At 34.7% G+C, this 24,604-nt stretch overlaps 1 protein-coding gene across 6 annotated transcripts in view; it reads left to right on the top strand.

Moving 5' to 3' along the window:
- Positions 1-333: 333 nt before the first annotated feature.
- The window catches only part of Miro (mitochondrial Rho GTPase), a 73,394-nt gene continuing 49,123 nt past the window's right edge, over positions 334-24,604 (top strand). For 3 of the 6 annotated variants that reach the window (XM_081750913.1, XM_081750912.1, XM_081750914.1), the window contains exons 1-6: positions 335-577; positions 8,694-8,890; positions 9,870-10,075; positions 14,375-14,425; positions 16,264-16,365; positions 23,813-23,854. In XM_081750913.1, the coding sequence (XP_081607039.1) occupies positions 8,695-8,890; positions 9,870-10,075; positions 14,375-14,425; positions 16,264-16,365; positions 23,813-23,854 (597 nt within the window). In that variant the 5' untranslated portion in view covers positions 335-577; position 8,694. Of the gene's footprint in view, positions 578-8,693; positions 8,891-9,869; positions 10,076-14,374; positions 14,426-16,263; positions 16,366-23,812; positions 23,855-24,604 lie in introns of all 6 variants that reach the window. The other 3 variants (XM_081750909.1, XM_081750910.1, XM_081750911.1) reach the window with 3 other exon arrangements.

Consider the following 24,604-nt stretch of genomic DNA (forward strand, 5'->3'; position numbering starts at 1 on the left):
TTCTATGTTGTAACCTATGTGCAATGAATAAATATGTATATTGCAGTATAGGCCTATACATCGAATCCAAGGCGTACCTGAATTTTGGACGTCTAAAAACCAAGGCCGCTGATCCTGGGGGGTGGGGGCCCGGGCCCCAAAGCTCACGTGTCCCCCTTTATTTTTATGAATATGTATTTTTTTTGTTATATGTATTTTTTTAGGAATCCGCCCCCCCCAAGTTACAGAGAAATCGGTGCCCTTGCTAAAAGCTGACAAAAAGGTGCGCCTTATATTCGAAGAAACACGGAAATTATATTTTAGGTTACAGTAATTTCTTTCTCTTAGAGTTGCAAACACTAGTTCTCACGGTAGGTCTGTCGCTGGTGGGAGAGTTCAGCAGAAGAGTGCATTGCAGTGGGTAATTTATTAATTTAGACATTAAAGTATTTTATATTACAGTGAAACCTACTATTAAAACAACAATGTACAAAGCATCAAGAAAGAGAACAGTTGTGTTAAGTGTGCTGCAATGAATGTGTAGACTTGTGACATTCTCAGTATCTTCCGTTGTTAGCCAAATCTCTTCATAGACGACGTGAGTATTTATATAAGTGAAGCTTGCGGTTACATTTAATATAATAGTTTTCATTTTTGTTTAATATTTGTCTTCAGGAGTTACTTTTCACGTAGACTAACGATTATTCGTAAAGAAGATATAGGCTACACTTGAATCCCTGGTTGAAGAAATTTTCGACAGATATCGAACCTCGGACCCCATTGATAATAAAGCAGAATGGTTGTCATTCACGACACATGATTTTCTTTCTCCAGAGTTCTTTTATGCGTGCAGATTGACGAGCTGTTGGCAAAAAGAAAACTATGCACAATTGTTTTGCGTGTAAAATTGTACAGGTTTAGGAGCTGTGGGCAGAAAGATAGTAATGTTATTGTTAGAATTAGTGACTTAGGTTAGTGAAAGAATTTTAATTTTTGGACAATTATTTCGAGTGGTGCGCCAAAAGTAAACCTACACGAAATGTATATAGGGTTAAGTGCCACAGAATAGATCCAGGAATATCGAACCTAAACTAAACTAATCTATCCTTCCCTAAGCTTTAACCCGCTGGACCTGCTCTATTGCACAAAGGCCATATAAATTACTTTGCACAAGCACTGTATCTTCTTATAGGTGATATCTATTTTATGCGTACAAAATGAAGACACCAAATGTGAATGCGTTACTAGCCACAGGAAGTCGTTGGTATTGGAGCAACTTAAAGAACAGTAATTACTTTTTCCTTATGTAAGAATATGTCAGGGGGGTAGTTGGCAACTGCGCCCCATCCCCCAGGGAAGCTCCCCACCGTTCGAGGGGACTCACTTTAAGGAAAATTTTCTTACTCCATAAACGATACGAACATGAAATTATAAATGAAGCATCAAACAGGTTCACTACATTACATAAGCAAAACAGCACAAATAAGACAAATAGAACAAAAAAGAGTCATGGGCCCATTTCAATAAAAAATTGTCTACTAATAGAGGTCCTAGAAATATTTTTTCGTATGGCTTTGAGACAGGGTTGGCTGGTTTAAACCAAGGTTTAAACCAGTTGTTTTTTTTAAAATGTTCGTAAAAGTGTAAGTGTTTGTAAAATCTTGATGAACACACATTTGTGGGTTATCACGTTTTACTCCCATATATTATCCGTATTATATTCAGACCTAAATTCCCCATTCATTACTCAAAAAGATTATACTACAAAAGCAACTTTTTTATATATAATTTTATGTTTATTTTGTGATTTTTTGTAGTTGTTATTATTATGTAATTGCAATCGAAGAAAAATTCTAAGTATTGTTTCGTTTCAATGTTTACTATTGATAAAATACATCGAAAATGCCGTACTTTTTTTTTTTTTTTTTGTGTGTGGGGGGGGGGGTCACACAGACCTCACGAGAGGCATTTAGTGAAATAAGTATCTTTGGTATCTATTTATGTATAAATGAGTCTGAGCCAAAGTGGACTCAAATAATTCGTATCTTTATTCACTTTTCTTATTGATATGCAGATTAAGTCGGTGTATTTCTTTAATTTCGACCAATAAAAGTCGTTGTTAACTAACTTGAACTAAATTAGTTCTTCTGTACTCCGTAGTACTTTGAAATTGTTCATATGTAATTCTGTGTAATGGTTCCACTTGTGCAACTGTTTATCTTTTTGTCCTTCTGAAATGACTCTTGACAGTTATATTAAGAAGCATGTAAAGATCAGTACAACTTTTTTTTTTTTTTTTTTTTTGAATCAGGATTCCTTCGTGAGTGAGTCGGCAGACGTATCGCATTTGTGGCCAATTAGTCCTGGTTCCGAGTTCAAATGGAGGACAATTTCTCTCGGATGTAACTCGAGAAGCGGTTTTTATTCCGCTTTAAGCTTATGTGACCCCTTCCAGCATAACCCGGTTGTTGCATAATAACACCAAGGCGAAAGAAACTTATTTCTGTCCATATATGATGTGAATATATAGAGCAAATCATTTAAACCATATAAACCTGGTTTAAACCAAAAAAAAACGTTTTTTTTTTGTTTTTTTTTAATAAAAACCATGGTTTTTGCCAACCCTGCTTTGAGATTTGTCAATATTGCCCCTTTAATTAATTTGTCATGTATGGAACGGGCCCAGGGGCGTGCGGGAGGGTTCACAGGCTCCTGGGAGCCCACAAAGAGTAAGAGAAAGATGAAAAATAAGGGGCCTATTTCCGAATTTTGTGGAAGAGCCCGAAACAACTTTTTCTAGACGGACCAAATATTAATGTTTGCCCTCCAGAAAAAGTCTAAGTTACGGCACTGGGGAAAGGATTTTATGTTTACACAATTAACATAATAAACTACTGTACAATAAGTATCTGTGTAACTGTAATACAACTGTGTAACTTCAAGTATCAGCGAATAGCAACTATCATAGTTACAGGAGTGTAATTCACAATATATATAGCCTATATACTTATGACGGGAGCTTACAAGCGGAAATGCTTATCAAGAAAATGAAGTACCGGTATGCATAAACTGAATATACAGGGGCTATGTGAAATACGGAGAATCTGTACTATATTGTTTCAAAATAATAATGGACGTTTCGGATATGGAAATCCTGTTCCAGACATGTAGTCTTCAGCTAGATAATACAATACAAATTAGTTCAGTGTATCATCACTAACAACAGAAGTTTTATTTTCTAATATTTGTTAGGTTAATATTGTTCATATTCAGCGTATTTCACATACTCACTGTATTTTCACAGTTTACATACACATGTTACATTTCTTCGAACACAAGTTACCTACCCAGACCGCGCACACTGTATTGTGTAAAACACTGGTAAGCATGCTACATGCTTGAAGTTTGTAGTGATTTAATGTATTTATTGTCATTTTTAGTGTTTCAACACGCATGAAATATGTATGATCACCCTAACACTAACTTTTTGCACGAAGAGTTAATTTCAACACACGCATGTCGCTCCAGTAACGCTCCACTATACGACTTCGTATGAGTCCCCGTTCGTAATTTTCATCTTGTATGCATAAAATTACGCAAGGAATTAACATTATCATGGGAGCGAACTAGGGACCAGACTCACCGTAGGCGAGCGCTTTGCCCCTGAACCACATTAAATAGTGAACGCAGTAAAGAAAAGTGCGCTTACAAATTATGATAATGCGGCAATTCATATCATGCAATAATTATGTGATGTATTTTGCTTAACACTTTATACATAAAATTAATTTGCTTTTATCTCGTATCGTAGAAAGGCAGGTAAAGAAATATAGTGAACAATTTATCCTTCTAGATTTTTTCATCTCAACTTTATATCAGAGATAATGTCAATTCACGAAAATTAGTGGGTGTGTAAGTATTTGAACGATAACATTTGCGTCATATATATTCACATTGACATTCACTGTGGTCTTTTACGTTCATGGCTTCGAAAATTGCACTACTTATGTAACAGTGTCTTATAAGAAGACCAGTGTAGCCTAATATTACTTTGCAAACTCTGAGTAGAGTGTTAAACATATGTAATTAGATTAGCATGCTTAACGTTCTCAGTATATGTAGGAATACACGTCACCTCGTCGTCTAATTTGAATATTTATTGCATTGCAAATAGAAAGTGTAACTAAAATAAAATATAAATCTAACTTGTGTACGCGTAATTCAACTGTACATCGCATGAAGTAATCTGGTGTGTATGGCGAAATATTTTCGTAATCTTGAAACCGGAAGTGCCAATAGATTTCGTCCTCTTCCGGTTTTAGAAAAAAATAAAAATGGATATCTATTGGATGAGATGTTTAATTGATTACAGAAAACCACTTCTCGCTATCTATTATTGGTTTTACTCTATAGCGATCAATATTATAACCGGAAGTAGTTGGTTTCTGCCACTTCTGATTTGAACAGAATTAAGACAAAAACGATACCATCAGGGGCGTCATTTTAGACTTCGCTTGAGGGGGGGCAAGAGCATCACCGACATTGACTTTCACGTTTTGTACTAGTATATTAGTAGACAATATATTAAAGTATATGTAATCCGCAAACTCTTGGGGGGGAAGCAATTGCCCCCTCCTGCCCTCCCTAAATGACGCCCCTAGATACCATTCTTGGAAAATGAAATGAAATGAAATCTTTTGAGTTTAATGTTCCACGATTATGCCATTTTAGGCTAAGGGAGACTATGATTAAAACAAGTGAATGATGATGGAAGAATTGGTGAAATGACAATGTGAGAGGAAATAGGAATACCCCGAGAAAACTCACGAGCACGATGTCGACTATAAACTTACTTGGCCGGGGATCGAACCACAAACCCCACGCACCAGTGTTAAGCGCTCTACCACTGAGCCATCGTATCTCCACCTGTTCTATGAATGATAATTGATTCGAGAAAGCCATTTCTCCCTATCTCGTACCGTTTTTGCCGTATGTAGATCAATATTACAATCAGAAGTAGTAATGGATTTCTGTCACTTCTGATTTTAGTTGAGAATTAAGGATGGGGAAGAAATGTACTCTTGGGACGCTTAATCGATTGCGGGAAACCTCTTCTCGCTGTCTATGACCATTTATGCTTTAACGTAAAAATAGGAAGTGAATGATTTCTGCCACTTTTGGGTTGAATATCAATTTCATCAACGACCTGGAATCTTAACGTTGGACCCTGTATATTTAGACCAAATCTTACGGTGATCTGTCAAGTAGTTTTCGAGATTTTTTTATGTCTGCTGGGTGGATGGACACATGGACGAAGTAAATATAGGGCTATAAAGAATTTTTGATAAATCAATCTCTTTAATAATGCTTTTTATCCCCTAATTGAACGTAATGAACACACATTAACCCTTTAGCGCGCAGCTTTGCATATATGCAAAGTTTACTTTGAAATTGTCTTGCACCATGTAGTTTCTAATTCGGTCACAGAAAAGCAGCTTTGCGTATCAGCTAAGATGCCCTTTCACTACTCAAGTTCTGAATTTCCCGCTAGATGTTATAGTAAGCTAGCGTTGGACTCAGTCTTACTTGCTGCACGCGGAGTTACGTCATATTGTCATCTTTGAGCTTTCTTTGCTCGGTTAAGTGGATAGGTTTTGAGCTGTTGACTTTTTCTGTGTTAGACAGAAGTATAATGAATGCAAAAGTGCAAGTACGTTGACAATTCGTCGCGTTTTATTGGTTTTATCTGTTTTTAGTGGACTTTGCATATGTCAACGCGCAACTTTGCATAGACCCTATATGCAAACACCATAAAATATCCGTAGACCCCATATTATTTACAGTATTTTTTTTAATCCGTGTTTCCTACACCGAAACCACTCCAAACTTTAAAAAAATAGTTTGATCGAAAAAATGGCGCTTTAAAGGGTTAATTATGTCATAATACTGACCTGAAACTATTCCTCTAATAACCAAAATTCTCCAAATGATCATCTATATTTCGAGCATGTTGCTGTTATTTTATTCACGTAATGGTACTCATAGGTTTTTATATTTACTCTAATTACCGCTGAAGAACAAGAACATAGCATGTAATCATCTACAGTATAACGAATTGCTCACCTACTATTCGCCTCTGTCAATTTTTCTTCCATTATTCCAAGTTCAGCAGATAATCGTAAACTATCCTGAGAAAGAGCACTCGAGAAATGTGCTCGAAATATATATGACCATTTGAAGAATTTTGGTTGCTACAGGAATACTTTCAGGTCAATGTGACGTAAAACCTTTTTCTCTTTATTTTCAAAACATTTATTGTTTCAAACAATGCCTGTTTTAAATATGTAAAACATTACTGATTCTTGTGATTTTTTGCTTTATTAAAACTATGAATTTGAACTATGAAGATGACGAGTGGAAGCACTAATTCCATTGATTGGGTCTGTAAGATTTTTTTCCGCATTTGTAAGTGTAGGTGGTTCCGGTTACAGAGAACAATATAGTAGTGAAAATCTAAACGTTGTTTCATTTATATGATAAAAACATCAAACATAAATCTCGATTCCGCATAACAGTTTCTTCTGATACTTGGAAAGACAGAATCATCAGACAAGTCTAATGTGAAGTGAATCAGTTACATAAAGAAAAGAAGCATAGCATAAGAGGGATTCTCATTTTGCTATTGTCTACAGGATTCTGACGGTGTTAGTGTTAAATTGTCACTTCTTTTGCAAAGAAATTGCGAAAGTGTAGGAAATTTGTCCACATACACAACCAGTTCAACAAGAGATTTCTTTCTACAATGAACCCTTGCATTAAAAATGCAAATTGTGTTTATATAATGATTTCAGTCTTCATATGAGTATCTATCCTGGTGAACAAGGCTACAATTTAAGTGACCGAAAACGTCTACCTTAGTTACGCTAGTTTTATAGTAGATCTTGGAGTTAGTTTTTCCACTAATCATTTTAATAATTTGATTTTGAATGCTTCAGTTTCAGCCTGTAAGTAAATAATAATTCAAACATTATTCTTTCTTGATTTATATAAGACCTTGAGTTGAAAAAAAGATATTCAAAGAAATGTTCGTAGAGACCGAATTATTAATTTTAAACATTCAAACAATTCTGTGTATAAGTGCCAGAAGTGTCATAGAACGACTTTGTGCGTCCATCTGTCGACAGGTATCAGCGCAAAAACGATAAGATATATCGAGAAGCGGTTGTCTACAATCGATTTAACCTCTAAAGGATAGATCTTATCCATTAACTCTCTATTCAAATCGGAAATGGTTTAAATCAGTCATTTCCGGTTTCAGCGTTTAGCGCTATAAAACAAAAACGGTAACAGATAGCGAGAAGCGGTTTTTTTGCAAACGACTCACCATCTCAAGGCAGCTTAACATAAATATTCTGAATGCACTACCAAAACCGGAAATGGTTCAAATTTAATATTTTGTTTTTGTTTCACTACAAAAATGGTAAGAGGTATCGAGATGCGGTTTTCTGCAATCGATTCAGCGTCCCAAGAATAGGTTTCATCTTGTTCATTAACCTTCTATTCAAACCGGAAGTGGTTAAAATCAGCCATTTCCGGTTAGAACGTTTATCGCCATAGAACGAAGACTGTAACAGATAGCGATAAGTGTTCTTTTGCAAATGATTCAACTTCTAAGACAAGTGTAGTAGGACAATCCCAAACACTCTACCTAAAACAAAAGTGGTTGAAATTTACTACTACTTCCGGTTTTAATACTGATTTCCATAGAAAAAAAAAACGATAAGAGATGTCAAGAGACGGCTTTTTTCAATTAATTCAGCGCCCCAGGAATCATCTCTACCGCTAATCCTCTATTCAAACCGAAAGTGCTTAAAATAGAAGTAAACGATTTCCAGTTTCAACATTTATCGCTATATAACAAAATGGTATTAGATAGCGACAAGCGGTTTTCTGCAACGATTCAGGTCTTGAAGAGAACGTACCGTCATAACCCGCAACACTCAACAAAAACCGAAGGTGATTGGAATCGACTACTGTTTCCTATTTCAATACCGATTTCCGAAGAGCAAAAAGGTATCGAGGTATTATTATTATTATTATTATTATTATTATTATTATTATTATTATTATTATTATTATTATTATTATTATTAAATTTCATTGCTTTTAAGTTATTTATTAAAATACGGAAAAGTGGGGGGAGCTTACCACAGGACCTTAAAGAAAAGACATGTGTAGCGAATGTGGATGGAAAAAGCAGTTTCTTATTTTTGGATTGCTTGTTCTTTGTATAAAATTTTACTTTGAGTCACCTTCGTAATTTATCCTCAGGAGAGCAAATTACAGATGGATTATTTTTATCTTCACTGCTCTTTAGTGGTAAATCGAACAATATCGTAATAAGTCTAAAACTTTGACTTGTCATTGGAAAGCAGTGGAAGTAAAAGATTAATCTTGTTGATTTATTTCCAATCATTATCCTGAATCATTTAGCCTCTAATTTGCTAAGTTGAAAGTCAGCTTTCAGAAGAAGATGGCGCTTTCGGTAATAATTTTATGCTTGAATTGTTAGTTCTAAGATCAAAGGACATGATTATTGTATTGTTTTATATGCATAACTCATAAAAGCGTGATTTGATATTATTATGAACTTTGTTCGTTTCAGTGTGCTATTTACTTTTAAAATACTAATGTTCTTTTTATTTGTTATGCAGGATGGTATTGCGCATAGGTACTCGTCGTAATGTTCGGATTTTGTTAGTGGGAGACCGGGGGGTTGGAAAAACGTCCCTTATTCTTTCATTAGTAAGTGAAGAATTTCCTGAAGATGTACCACCAAAAGCAGAAGAAATTACCATTCCAGCGGATGTCACACCGGAGCAAGTTCCCACTTACATTGTTGATTATTCAGGTAATGCTACTTTTAGAAATATTATAAGTAGACATTTCATCACATAGACTGTATTTATTGTTCAGGGACAGATGTTGGAAGCAAAATGTAGAATAACGTAATATTAATAAAGTTGTAAAATATTAGAAATACATTATCGCTCATGCATCTATGAGAATAGAATTCTTTAAACATGGAAATCGCATAGATAACCTGATCAAGAATTTTCTGGTTAAGATTGAAGCAAAGAAATTTAGTTGTTCAGGAGGTAAGTAAAACGCATACTTATCTGAGAACTGCGTTTCGTGAGAGGATTGCTGGCCATGAATTCTCAGGTATGTTAAAAATGTTGCTAACCCACTATATAAAAATGTCCCCCCCCCCCAAAAAAAAAAAAAAACTGAATGTTCATAGACAACGTACATATAAGAATTTTTAGTTCAAATAAATTTCTATTTGCAATATTGTTGACTGGTGCCTATCCATCTTTGGTACATCTGGTGCAATGAAAAACATAATTGTAATGAAAACATGCTGTGTCTGTTGGCTGCGACGAACTGAAAGGACTTGGTTTCTTATCAAGTGTTCTCCAACACACAGGTGTTTTTTTTTTTTTTAAAGCAATGTATTAAAATGAATTTTTCCCAAACTCGCCGTGTATATTCAGGGACAAGAGTATATATGGAACCGGGAAGAGATTACAGTTGCTTCTGTTTACCATATTTCCACTATCCAGAGAGCAGTGACGATGTCTTGAATAACATTATAATCTGAGACTTCCAAAAGTCATTCCGTTATTTACTCGATCTTGTAAAACTTTGTTTAGATAAGGGAAGTTCCTACTTTGAATAAACCGAGATAAGTTGATTCCACTTCTTATTTATTTATAAGGCCTTCGTTCTTTCGTCCTTGAACTAAGTCTCTTTGACAATTCTACTTTATTCTCAACTTGTCTAGATGCAGAGTTTGTTTTCCAATATACATTTTTTTTTCTTTCCAGCTGTTGAACAGACAGATGATATGTTAGTTGAAGAAATTCGTAGAGCACATGTTATTTGTGTTGTGTACTCCGTGGATGATGAAGATACTTTAGACAGGGTTACAACTCGGTGGCTTCCTTTAATCCGAGACAATTCTCCTGATGGTAGATTGCCTGTCATTTTAGTCGGAAACAAAGTGGACCTGGTAGACTACTCTACAATGGATGTAAGTTTATAAATATATATTTTTCTATTGCTAGGTGGTCTAGTTTACTTTTTAATGTATTATTATATTCCTTCAAAACATTTCTGTTGTTTTAAAATAGTGAAAATATTAGACTAGGTGATTCGGTGTAATTTGTTCCATCACGACACTTCGTCACTAGAATAAAAGAGAAGTAGAAAAAGAAGATAAGAGATACAGAACGTCTACCATAAGACGTAAACGTTGATTCTGACACAGATTGAAAAGACGATTAGAATATGATGTTCGTTTATATGAGATTCTTCAAAACAGGGCTCATAGGAAGTCACCTTTTTTTTTTCTTTACTTAAAGTTTCTGTTTTTCAGGTTAGTCACTAAAAGTTACTTTTTTGGGTATGAAGTAATTTGCTCGTGTGATTTGTTTTGCACTGGTAATTTTCTAAGAAAAATAAAAAGTAAATGGAAAAAGGCAGAAACCTGTTACTTATTCTTCTTCTGAAAACCACTACTTGCTGCCATGTGCAACTGTGCTGCCACATGTGAACCAAGTCAGCTTTATTCTCACTTCAGCCTTTTATTCCTTCTAAAACAGTGGGTGGGTGGTGGGTGCTTAAACTCTCAAGGTGGGTTTGAGGACCCTTCTGTGTCTATTCTTTCTTGTAGAACCGTGCAAATATATAATTAATAATGAACCTCTACACATAAGTAATCCATTTTTTTTTATTAGCTAACAAGCTTAAGTAAAGTAATTTTTAATCTTAACATATTAAAACATTTCGTGTTTCAGCCGTGATCCAGCCGGCCCTATGTTGGTTGAAAAAAAAAAGTGAAAAATTCAATCTGTGCCCAAGTTTGACATCAAGGTTTAATGTTACTTTTTGATGAGATTTAGGTCACTTTTTCGTGTGTTTTTGGTCATTTTTCAACTATTTAGAAGAGACCAGACCACTATGAGCCCTGTTCAAAAGTCAATTCTACCAATAATTTACTGAAAATACATCAAAATGAAAAGCTGGAAAAAATTGTTACAATTGTGATATTTAATACAGAGCTATTTCTTTTTGTTAAAACCTAAGGAACCGTATTCAGTTTTAATGGGAATGCTCTTTATTTAGAGCTAATATCTGTTGGAATATCGGACATCACTAAGACTGAAAGGGAAATTAATTGATTAATTTCTTGAGGTGAATGTTTTTGCTATTGTTGAGAAACTTTTTATTTTAGACAAAATAGAGACCATTGTTATTGTAAATGGCATTACAAGTAATATGTGTGTGTGTCATCGTTAGGGAAAAAGAACAATAGACACAATCTTTCAGTTGATAATGTATTTTTCTATATACATATATAGCAGTACAGTGGAGTCCCGCTAATCTGAACTAATTGAGACCGAACCCCGTTTGGATTAGCCGTAATAACAGTAAAATCGGGGTTTGAAGTGGGTGAACGGGTCTATTGTGTTGTAATACATAGCGTATGGTATTTCAAAACACACGTTTCCTGACTACAGTATATGTACTGTACTGGAAAAATGTTTAAAATGTTGGAAAAACTTGATGCCTTTATTTTTCCGCGTACAGTACGTACAGTAGTTAGAAATCTTTCCGTTAGGAGTATCATTATCTTTGTGTAGTTCACTCTGCAACGGTCGGCAGTTTGTCAGCTGTTGTCTCAGTGCAAACCTTGTTTCCTCTGTTTCGAGCATTTGCTTACTACAGTGCGAGAGCCAATTGTTATGGCGAGTAAGCGTAAACATACAACACTTACTCTTAAAGATAATCTAGACGCTCTAAATCGTTAAGATAACGGTGAAAGCATGCACTCATTTTTATCCTTTTAGCTATTAAATTTCCTAAAATTGCGTATTTTCGCACCAAAAAATAAAATTTTCCTCCCGGACCTGTTCGGATTAACCGGATGTTCGGATTAAACGTGTTCAGATTGCCGCGACTCCACTGTACATAAATAAACAACAATTTCTTCCAACAAAATCAACGACATTCTGTTTATGGTCTCAAAAGTTAGATTTTTCGATTTTCTGGGAAACTACACAGGAAGACTTACCCACCCACTGTTAATTTGTTCAATTCGATATGATTTATTGACTAATATACGTCTTACATTTGTACTATATTGTTGTTAAACAGGAATTATAATTAATGAGTTAATAATATATTTAAGCTGTATGTCACTAACCATACAATGCAGTCATTTTGGTAAAAGTATCATAGTGAAGAGTTTAATGAAGATATATTTTTCAGTATCACTTCCCCTCAATAACATCAATTTCGTATAGCATCAATTTTTTGATAGGGTTGCCAGATTGTCCTACTTTGTACGGACAGTTTGTATTTTAAAGACTTGTGTCCATTCGTACTCGTAAGGAAGTTATAAAATGTCCGTACATATTTGAAAACTAATCATTTCATGAACCAAATATTATTTAAGGTTTTTATTATTATTATTATTATTATTATTATTATTATTATTATTATTATTATTATTATTATTATTATTATTATTATTAAGAAAAAGACATTTCAGTGCCATGTGTAACGAGGAGATCAGCCTAACTTTCGGGTCAATATTAAAAAAATGAAATGAAATTTTTGAGTTTTACATCCCACGGTTATGCCGGTTAGGGTAAACGGGACGGTGGAATGAAGAAAGTGGGAGGAAACGGGAGAACCCCGAGGAAACCCACGCACTCGGTGTTTGTCCACCACAAAGTTCACTTGGCTTGGGCTCGGATCGAACCCGAGACCCCAAACACCAGAGGTGAACGCTCTACCACTGAGCCACCGTACCCCCAATTTCAATAATATATATATATATATATATATATATATATATATATATATATATATATATATATATATATATATATATATATATATATATACCGTAGTAAGTAGTTTTCCTTTCATTAAATGTTTCACTAATTTTCAGTAAAATCTAGTGGTTGTATTCACTGAAACCCTGTTTTCAGGTTTACGAACAAATTCATTTGTCTCTGTTTTCTCGAAAACTACACATGTCATTTTACACTCACACATATCATTTGTTCAACACGACAAGATCAATCGACTGGTAAACGAGATGTGTTGAAAAAGAATCAAACCTTATTTTTTCCTGCGTAAACCAATGAAGCGCGGGAGACATTCTTCAGTGTAGATGTAGAGGGAGACACTCATGCGCAGTCGTGAATTTTTTCCCGTCTGCAGAAAGAGCCAGTCGGTGGCAGTAGGCCAATGAGTGAAGACGTGTAGTGAGCGGTCATCGAATTTCAGTTTTTTGTAAAATGACAGAAACTTGAGGAGCGATATTACATCAGTTTTGCCAAAAGCTTGGCGATACCCAAGCGGAAACCATTCCCAGGATTCAACAAGCTTTTGGGGGGACGATGTCATGAGCACCTCACGCATAAAGGAATGGTACAACCGCTTCAAAGATGGCCGAACATCAGTGGACAGTGAACCACGTTCAGGTAGGCTCGCAACGGGCCTGAATAACAATGCCATTGAACAAGTGCGGACTGTGGTGTTGCCGGACCGTCGTATCATAGTGCGAGAAATTACGAACGATATCAGGGTAAGCATTGGATCGGTACATTCAGTTTTGAACGAGAATATGGGCATGAGGAAAATGTCCTTGAAATTTGTACCGAAGCTGCTAACAATGGAGCCCATTCAGTGCATTTGATTCAGACTTTCATCGCCAAACATAACATTCCTGTGTGCCGTGTCGTCAGGCTCCCTATTCACTCGACATGGCTTTGTGTGACTTTTGGTTATTTCTCAAACTGAAAATGTCACTAAAAGGGACCCGATTTGAGTAAAGAGAAGATATCATGCGAGAAACGATGCCACTGTTGCTCACTATTCCAAAAACTGCGTTCCAGAAGTGTTTCCAACTATGACGGGAACGTTGGGAGCGGTGTGTGCATTACCAAAGAGACTACTTTGAAGGGGGTTAGTGTTTCTGATTTCCAAATCAATAACCGTATTTTTGCCATCCAAAGGTTCGACATTTTTTGAACACACTTCGTATATCTAATCTTACACCAATCGATAGATGTTGTTGGATTGAACGAATGATAAATCTGGGTGTAAAAACCTCATGCTTAGCTTTCGAGAAAATGGAGGAAAATGAATTTCTTTGTATACCGAAAAATGAACGTATGAGAACCATGCCACCGACAAGTGAAACTGATAGACATCTTTGGATTTTTTTTTCCCATGAAACGCCGATAATACTGTAGAATTTTTACCAGCAGATAATTGTAAGAACCAAAAACCTAATGTGTACTTTCCATTTTAGGCTGTCTTCCACATTATGGAGGATTTTCCTGAAGTTGAAAGCTGTGTAGAGGTGAGATATAAATGTTAATCAAGCATATTTCTTAGCGTATTAAGACTTATATAATGTCTTTATTTGCAAAGTATTGATAAATATAAATATGCGGTCGTTTTGTGTCCAGCATTATTTACTGGTGGAGGCGTGGGTTTTCAGACCAACGCAGGAGCGGCTTTAGGATTTTAATTTTGGGTAGGCCCGCTCCCTCGCTTATGGATACATATACACATTTGATTGATTAATGACAGTAGGAAATTATTTTTCAGTAGTGGTTGATGCTATTTGTCAAATAATTGTCTACCATTAATATAAATAGTGGAAAATATTTTTACTCTTTATTGTATCTTTTAGTGTTTATATGTTTTTCAAAATTTTTGGATAGGTCCGTACCTACCCCGTCTACCCACTAAAACCGCCACTGATACCAACGACTTGAATTAGTTGAGAAAGATGCACGTAAAAGAGCAGTAAGAAATGAAAGGAGAAAAGTTAAAATTATAGTTTTAACGACCTACTATTATGATTTTGAGGTTAAATGAAAAAAAAAGAAATATTTAGTTTAACGTCCCACGAATATGCATTGAGGCTAAGGGAGACAATGATGATGAGAAATGAATGAAATGGTGGAATGAAGAAAGTGGGAGGAAACGTGAGAGCCCGAGAAAGCCAACAAACACGATTTTTGTCCATCACAGTACTCACTTGAAACGAGCTGGGATCGAACAAGGGTTCCCACGCACCAGAGATGAACGCTGTACTACTGAGCCAATGCAGCCCCCGAGAAAGAGAAATAATTGGTAAAAGGAAATGTGGGAGGAAACGGAAAAACGTTGAGAAGACCCACAGACACAATGTTATCTATTACAAACATACATGTCTTGGAATTGAATCAGGGAACCCTCTTTCCAGAGGTGATCATTCTTCTATTGAGCCACTGTGCCCTCTAAGAAAAAGTAGGAGACCTAGTTTGATACCTGGCGCGACCCCATGTGGTTCGAATGCTACGTTAAACTATAGGTCCATATCTCATAGAGCTTCACTACTGCATGGTACACTAAACTAAAATCAAATCATAAAGAAGAAGAAGAAATAAAATCTGATACAGTAACCCCATCTCATCAAATTAAGAGCTGGGTAGCTGGGTGAATTCTCTCCTAAAAAAATAAGTTCCAACTGGTCGATGTATGGTGTATGAGCATGCTTTTTCAAACGGAGGAAGATACAGAGAAACACGTAGATTATGATATTGAGAAACCCGTAGAGTAAGGAGGGGAGAAAACGAGGTAGGAGAATGGAATAAATAAGTGTTGGCGGGAAATGCTTAGTCATGGACCCACGACTAGTATATCTGTAAAACGATCAGGATGTTTCTTTTTATCTGCCACCACTGTGGTTATCAGTGCTAGATTTGTGTCTGATCTTTGTTCCCTCTGTGTGGTTTACTGGGAATGCGAGAAACAAATTGACTCCTCAGAGCATCCTGTTGGAAATGAATGCTCTAAAGGATGCACGACATGAAGTTTGAGTAGTATTTCTTTGTTCTGGTCTAGTGACTAGCGCGTGTTTCTTTGGTGCAAGTGGTCCCGGGTGTGTTTCCCGGTGGAAGAACATTTAAAAAAAAAAAAAATAACCAGCCTGTCACTGTAGTTCGGATTCAACCTTAAATTGTAGGTCCATGTCTTATATATCGTCAGTGCTAAAAAGGGACTCTAAACTTTAACAAACAAACAAACAAACACATTTTTAGTAATATACGAGCGTACTCGTATTTATTGCGTTAATGGATGATGTAGCATTAGTGTGTATATTAAAAAAAAATGATGTACGCATTTTATTTTCTTCTTCTTTTTCAGTGTTCGGCGAAAACATTAAAAAACATTTCAGAGATGTTCTACTATGCACAAAAGGCAGTTCTTCATCCAACTGCACCCTTGTATATACAAGAGGACCAAGATGTGAGTAAAGTCTATTTTCATATTATAAATCAGTGCATTTTGGTGAGACTAAATGGTTAAGTTTCCACTTTGGTGCAAAAGACCTGATTTCAATTTCCGGTGGAAGCACATGGTTGAAATCCCACGTAAACTGCCAATAGGCAAACTAATTCCAAAATGGGAAATGCTTTTACGAGCACCTTTGTTACTTCAAAATAGTCATAAAATTGCAAATGTACAGTAGTACAGTGTCCTTTGTTAAGTCATTTCTAATAAAGTACAGAGAATGTATGTCTGTGTTTAGTAAAATTCTTGTAGACACACAGAAAAGTAATTTTTGGGCCGGAAATATTAACAATGAAAGAAGAGAAGAGATTTTTAGGAAGGCGTCGGCCAGGACTTCTATGTTACAGAATCATCTCAATATTTGCTTAGTAGAAAAGGAAAACAGTCTGCTTCTCGGTATTCGAAGTAGAACCATAACAATAATTTTGAATGCAGGAATGCTGTTTACCTATTTTGCCGTCGTCCACTTTTGCAAATGCTGTTATTATTTCAGGTTATTTATTCATCAACAGACTTTGCCATCTTCAAACTACACTTAAACATTAACACAATTCTTGATGCAACTTGTTTACATCATTGCGTGCACTCAGAATTTGAAGTAGTATATCGTTTAAATTCAAATGTCAGTCGACTGTTTTTAAGTACTTTTAATGTACCTTCACTAGAAAAATGTTACTAAAACAATTAACTGATAAATAATAATGAAATTCTTCTAAAATCATGATGTGTAATTTACTGTGGAAAAAAGATCTATGAACGAGCATCTTTTTCTTCTTCCTTATTCTCTGAGTAGTTTATTCTTTAAGGGTTTCTTTGGACAATTTTCTCAAAAACTGCTCAGACAATTTTGTTCATGTTTCATAAATAAATATTTCAAGAGCAATCGTACAGTATGGTGACAAAATTCTCATGAAAAATCTAGAAGAGTGAGTAAAATTTAGTTTACTCGTAGAGTGAGTTTTCTTCCAAGTTTTCCGAGAGTGCTTTTCAAAATTTTGTTCATATTTCATAAATAAATGTTTTAACAATAACTGCAGCATAACTTACTTAAGATATGGAGGTGAGAAAGTTTAGTGCGGTGGCCCGTACCATTTATTCTTTCTCTTTTCCTTTCTTTATAAAGTACAATATATATTCATAAAATTTTATATGTAACGTGTTGAAACAATATAGCAGATGATTTAGAATGTGTACAAGCTGGGTTGTAGTTTGACACCCAATGAGTCTTTTTTACTCATTTAAGACTAATTATCTCAAAGAAGCTGTAATGTACTCTGAACATAATGATCAATCTAATGCAATGATTTCCTGTGCTCATGGTTCTTCAGTGTACATTAGTGCCTTAGGATAATCTTTTCTTATTATAGAGTAATGCGCCGCGTTTTAGATTTTTATTTTCTTTTCAGTAAAAATATACTAGTTTTCCGAAGAGTTCCAATGCAAAAACAAATGTAGTGCTGTAAGAATCCACTATAGTAACAAAAGAAAAAGAAAAAAGTTAAGTGCATTTTAGAGATGCAAAAAAAAAAAAAAAACGGCTCTTTTGAATCGATGGTTTTTTTCACATAAAAAGCCGGCTTTTTTGGGAAAAAAACGAGAATTTTGGAAATTTTGGCTTTCTTCATTTTTATGATTTTTCTATCTAAATAGCTTTCTTATAGTATATTCTATAATTAGATAAGGATTCCATGACCTAAATGCCATATTTCGCTCTAAAATTCACCATCAAGATGGATGGAGCACATGTTTTACGAATTAAAGCTAACATGAAGAATGTAGTATTTGAGGGCAATTTTAGAGGCTATTTAACTTTATTTTAGCTTTTGACTGATCGACATTTTTTTTCTTCTCGGGATCATTTCAGTTTGTTATCTGTGTTTCATTTCTAAGAGCTTAGTACTCTAGCTTCTAGCGCAAAAGTTAAACTTACGTTTTTCTATATATCCGTGAAAGCGTACGTTTTTCAATATATCCGTCTAATCGTACTTCCACATTTCTGTTATACTGTAGCTGTGAAGTGATTTAGCAATAATTTTCCGGATACAACCTTGAATGCCAATTTATACAAATAATCAGTAGCGGATTTAGAAAAGTACTTTGGGAGGGGTTTCTCTGATTGTTTCGTTTTCTACAATGTCCTAATTTTATTTGGGAGGAGCTTGAAGTTTATGAGTACAGGCATAACTAATACTGTATTTCGTTTCGTTTATATATTTAGAGATAATCTTTCAGATACAACCTTGAAGATCATTTTATACTGAGAATCAGTGGCGGATTTAGAAAAGTATTTTTGGGAGGGTTTTTTTCTTACTAATGTTTAGTTTTTCTAAACATTCGTAATTTTTATTTGACGGGAGCTTAAAGTTTGAGTAAAGGCATAACTAATAGATATTTCGTTTGTTTTAGACATTCCGTAATTTTGGGGAACAAGCTTCAGTCCGAAAGACCGTCCCCCTAACCTTCGCAAAACCGTCACTGCTGGTAATTAGTAATAGTAACGATTTAAAAACAATAAGAAATGAAGTCGACCAACTTACAGTACACGCACTGTTTCTACTTCATAGATGGAATGAAGAAAAGTTTTGTCAGAATGGTCGAATGCTGAGTTGAATCCCGGACTTCCCGATAGAAGCGCAAAAGCTCCACTCAGTCATGTTTGTTATGCAGTTGTATTTATCTTAACTTAAATATATTCCGTAGTTTTTTTTTTCTTTTTTTCTTTTTTGTGGTGGTGGTGAGAGTTCCATAATGATATGAAGGGTGTGAGCCAAGAACATGGTAACTAACAAATTTTCAATTGCTGAGTTAGGCAGCACCAGATAGACAGCAACGCATACTGCTTCGTTTAATCCTTCATGTATAGTCTTATGTGAAAAATCAGCTTTCCGACTTTCAAAATGGATTGTGCAGCAGAAAATTTTTAATTCCTTAAAATAGTAAAATTTTGGGTTACCATGTGTTTACCTCACACCCTTCATATGTTGAATCCCTCTTGTTAAAAATATAGAAAACTCGTGATGGTGCTTATATAAAACTGTAGAATTTCAGGAATATATAAAACCAAAAGCTCTAGATGTGCAGCCTTTAAGTGTATCATATAAATCTAAGTATTTTTCTTATGTTTTATTTTAATTTTATTTTGTTCCAAAAAGAGGGTATGGAATATTTTGAAGTAAAAATACTACATAGAATTTTGCTACTTATTTGAGTATTTTTAAAAGAAGTATTTACTTTTAGGGTTGGCTGGTTTACACCAGCTGTTTTTCTTTCTTTTTTTTAAATAAACAACTGGTTTATACAAAATAAAATAAAATAAAATAAAAAGAACGAAAAATGCGAATCGTGTGAACTTCATAGTGACGTTTCCACACATCAAACCATCTGCATTAGTTTTATTTCCTTTTCACCGTTTAATCAAGATGTCCCATGTTCAATTCTCGGTCGAACCCAACTCTTCTTTCATGCGTAAACAAAGTAGCGGTTCGGATGTAACTTTAAGCGAAAGTCTTCTCCTTGATAACCTCGGTATTACGTAAGGATGTTAAGCCTGAACATACGAAACGAAACTAAATTGTATATTTCTGCATGCCTGAATGCCTGTTGTTTTATAAAGAAGCCAAGGTTGCTTAAATATATTGATATAAATTGGCAAAATTTATCGATTGCCTACGTAGCTTCCAACATTAGCTTGGATTGTACTTTCAATGATATGTACGTACTAAATTTGTAATTTAATACCTCAATTTTAGCGTACTGATTATGATACGTTGACCTTTAAATTTTACATGCAAAGCAATAACAGGATTTTTCCGTTATTGTTTTACATTTAGAGTAATGACGGGATTTTCCCGATGGCTAGGGCGGGAGTTTCTCAATTTAAGAAATTTACTGACCGGACTTCTTTAAGCTTATGTGACGTCTTCTAGCATAACCCCGTTGTTGCACAATAACACCAAGGCGAAACAAACTTATTTTGTCAATATGTAATATAAATACATAAAGCAAAATATCTAAACCCAAAAAACTTGGTTTAAACCAAAAAAAACCTAGTTTAAACTCCCCCCAAAACGGGTTTTTGGCATTTTCAAAAACAGCCTTGGTTCTTACCAACCCTGCTTATGTAGGAGGTTTAAAAAAATCTTATTATATACATTGGTTAATCCTTTGGAATTCATAATGTAAATATGTTGAGAAGTAAAACTGTTTGAAATATCTTTTCGAAATTCATGGTTTATTTCCGAGGTTTTATATTATTATCGGCATCAGCCACTAATTAAATGACTTTGTGATATAGAGAAGCGAAACAAAATCTGGTTTATCAATGTAAAGCAGAATTTTCAAAAAAGCCCAAAATTTCCCAAGCAAAAAAGCGAAGCAGAAAAAACCGAGTTTTTTCTTTTTAAAAAAAAAAAAAACTTTTTTTTCCCGAGCCTTTGTATCTCTAGTGCATTTATATGTCAGTATGTTTCTATGAGTGCACCCTTCACAGCACGATACACTTCCAGGCAATAATTAATACTGCCTTTAAAATTATCTTCCAGTGACTGCGTAGCGTAGTTGCTAACGCTCTCATCTTTCATGCAAGCGGTCCCGGGTTTGATTTCCGATGGGAACACTTGTTTGGAAAAGTGTAAAAGTCTTTTCAGGCTTGACATCCTGATTGAGACTTTTCCTGGGTTTTCATCATTCAAACCAGGCAAATGCCGGGATGATACCTGTAACATACTTAAATTATACGTGTGATGATAATAATAAATGTAAATTGGATATTTAATATGGGATGGCCACTTTTAGTAGCTGTTAAGAAATGTGTCCCTACAAATGCTAAAAACAAAATTCTACTTAAATTAAAAACTAATAATTATTATTCTTTCACAACTGCAAATCTAACTTATTATAAACCTATCAACTTAAAATTCAGAAGATACGTTCCACGTTCGTCTTTGAACTGATAGGTCCCGGGTTCGATTCCCTGGTCGAAAAAGTGTAAAACGCTTTTTCAGGCCAGCCACCCTGAATGAGGTTTTTCCTGGGTTTTCCTCATTCACACCAGGCAAATGTCGGGGTGGTACCTAACTTATAGGTCCCAGGACGCTTCCTTCCTTCCCTTTTCCCGGATTGTGTGCTCGCCGAGGAACGTCATCCCTCAAAAACGTGAAGGGCTAAGTGGCCTTAGATGCCGAAAGCCCAGAAATCTAAAATCCTATACTATCCTGAACACCTGATAACACTAGATTTACTAGATTTTAAAAATTCTGATAATTGGAAATACATTTGATTTTTTTTTTTTTTTTTTTTTTTTTTTTTTTTTTTTTTTTATGAAATAACTACCAAAGTGCAAAGAAATTATCTAGCTAAATACAGAAATAAAATTGTGTAGTAATTAGGTTACAGCAAATTACATATGGGCATTTTAAAAGAAAAAGAGAGTTTGCAATGAATTTCTAGTGACAAGTAATCTGAATTAATTTACAATTTTGTGAATAGTTGTTGCTGGAATTACTTTTCATAAGTTATGTAATTATCACATTTTCAATAAAATGAATTCCACTTTTTCGTACAAAATTGTGCTTAGGTGTTTACAGCATAGTTATTTTAATTGTTATTGTATATTAAATTGTTATTTTCTATAATACATGCAATAATCTTGAATGTTTTGAATGTTTTCTACACATATTGTAACATACATGACTATTTTACTTAATCTTGGCCCATACATAAATAGAAATCTCGTATACTACTCATTTCTATAATTCACATTTCAAAACACAGATATTATCAAATCACAATCTAATCGTCGTTTCTGGGCTACTAAGCATGCATCTCTAACAGGATCAAAATAGAGAGGTAATCAAGTCTAAATATTTGTGGAAATTACTTTTGTAAACATCAGCAAGAACAATTATGACTAAAATAAAAGCATCCATTAAACTGTATTTGTTCCAGTGGTATTTATTTTCTGTGAATATATACATGCAATAATAAGTACTATTATTTATTTAACATATTTTCTTCTACTATTTCAGTTCAGTATTTCCTTTGGACTTTATTAATTATACTTCAGGTGAATGATGTACCTATTTTTGCTGAAAGCAGCAAAAGTGCAAAATATATATATAGGAAAATAAGTTACGTGCGACTAAGTTCCATTTAAAACACCATCGGTGTACCTCTTCTCAACCCCAGACGTTCAGTAAATCAGGGGTTTACACGCTTGTTTCCATACCAACGTTACATTAAAAAATATAGGAAAGGGAACGTATACGGGACTATGAATATAATTGGCATATTTCTAATAACCATCTGAGTGAATAATTTCTGAGTGAATAATTTTGAAACTATTTATTATAATTAGTGAAATCAAATATTTAGAATATGACAATACTAAAATAGCTGAAATTCATATAATTTAGAAGAAATTTCGTAAATTCGACGGGTAACAAACTTGATCATTGGTATCACTACGCCTACATGTAAGCTAGTTAAATTACAACATGACTAACTAATTGACGTAAACGAAAACTTGGAAAAATTGAATAATTATTATTATTATGCAACAAAATATGATAATATTATTTAAACACTGTAGGAAGAATTAAAACTGACATGTCTACGTACGTAACAAAAGGTCTCAGACCGCTTCCTGCCTTCTCCACTTTGCTGGGTAGAGTGATTGCCAAGGGACGTCATCCCTCATACGTGACGAGCTTAAAAGGCCATAAATACCGACTTCCCAGAAATATAATTCCTAATCCTAATCCTAAAATTATCTTCCACCACGATGGAACACCTTCTTATGCTTTTGGGTGGTCGTTTTGCAGATCAGTGGATCGGACGCCAAGGATTCCCAGAAAGGCCCGACCTCACATCATGGGGATTTTTTTCTTATGGGATTTTATAAAATACATTCTATACCATGTTAAAATCGATAATGTGAACCACCTGAAAGCAGGAATCAACAGGGCGATTGGCACTGTTACGCCAGACGTGCTTGACATAATCCGGTGTGAAATTGAACATCGCCTTTATTTCTCTCAAACCTTGTATATAGTAAATACTTGTTTACTATCTTTTATTTGCTTCTGCATTTTTATACAAATGGAATATCACTTTTATTTTAAAATGTAGAGAAAAAATATAAGAAGAAGCGGGTATGGAGTAAATTCGAAGATAGGGTGTTAAATAATGATATTGATTGGTGTGATTAGAGTTAAGTTCACATGCAAAAACTTTTCGATTCTGGAATTATTGTTTAAATGCCCAAATATATTATAGAAATCTCTTTATAAGGAATACTTATACCATTAACAGCCTAACTATGTATTTACATTGCTATATTGTATTTTTGAACTTGAGAAACTTGTGGAAGTTGTTCTAATACTTGGTTTTGTTTTCTTCTCAGCTTACCGTTGCCTGCAAGAAAGCTTTGGTGAGGATATTTAAAGTAAGTATAGTATCTTATTTACAGATTATTCAGATGCACTAGAGGCCATTACAAAAAGTAGAAATGCTGTTTGCCCCTGTGTTTCTAAAATTTTGAGATGAAATAAGATTACGATGTTAGGAGCTGGGATTCGTAGATCAAATCTAATTGTCAAAGATGAAGTAACTAATGTAGGTAAATGACAACATAACTCATAGGATGTTGAATGTTAAACTTTAGCTTTCTGTAACTTTACAAGAGCTGGTGTATAATGTATCACAGCAATAGTGAGATAACCGAGGGACGTTATTCCTTATACGTGATTAAATCCATGTCAAGAGGGCATTTCTCGCCTTTACCGCTTTTGCTCTGTCGAGATCAATGTTGAAACCGAAAATATAATCGATTTCTACCACTTCTGGCTTTAGTAGAGATGAGGGTGAGATGAAATCTATTCTTCAGACGCTGAATCCATTTCCAAAATAGTTTCTCGCTATCTATTATCGTTGTTACTTTACGATAATCAACGTTGAAACCGGAAATGGTCGATTTCAGCTACTTCTAATGTGAATAGTGGGTTAAAAGAAGAGGTGAAACATATTCTTTGGACGCTGAATCCATATCAATAAAACATTTCTCATTTGCTCTTACCGTTTTTGCTTTGATAACTGTCAACAGAGGACACACGGACGGACATAGCCGTTCTATAAGACTTCTCATACTTATTCATAGCATAGTTTGAAAGTCTACAATCGTAACGGTTTTAGCTGC

This window comes from Thermobia domestica, chromosome 3 (assembly GCF_964235325.1).
Source record: "Thermobia domestica chromosome 3, izTheDome1.hap1.1, whole genome shotgun sequence".
Classification (NCBI taxonomy): Eukaryota; Metazoa; Arthropoda; class Insecta; order Zygentoma; family Lepismatidae; genus Thermobia; species Thermobia domestica.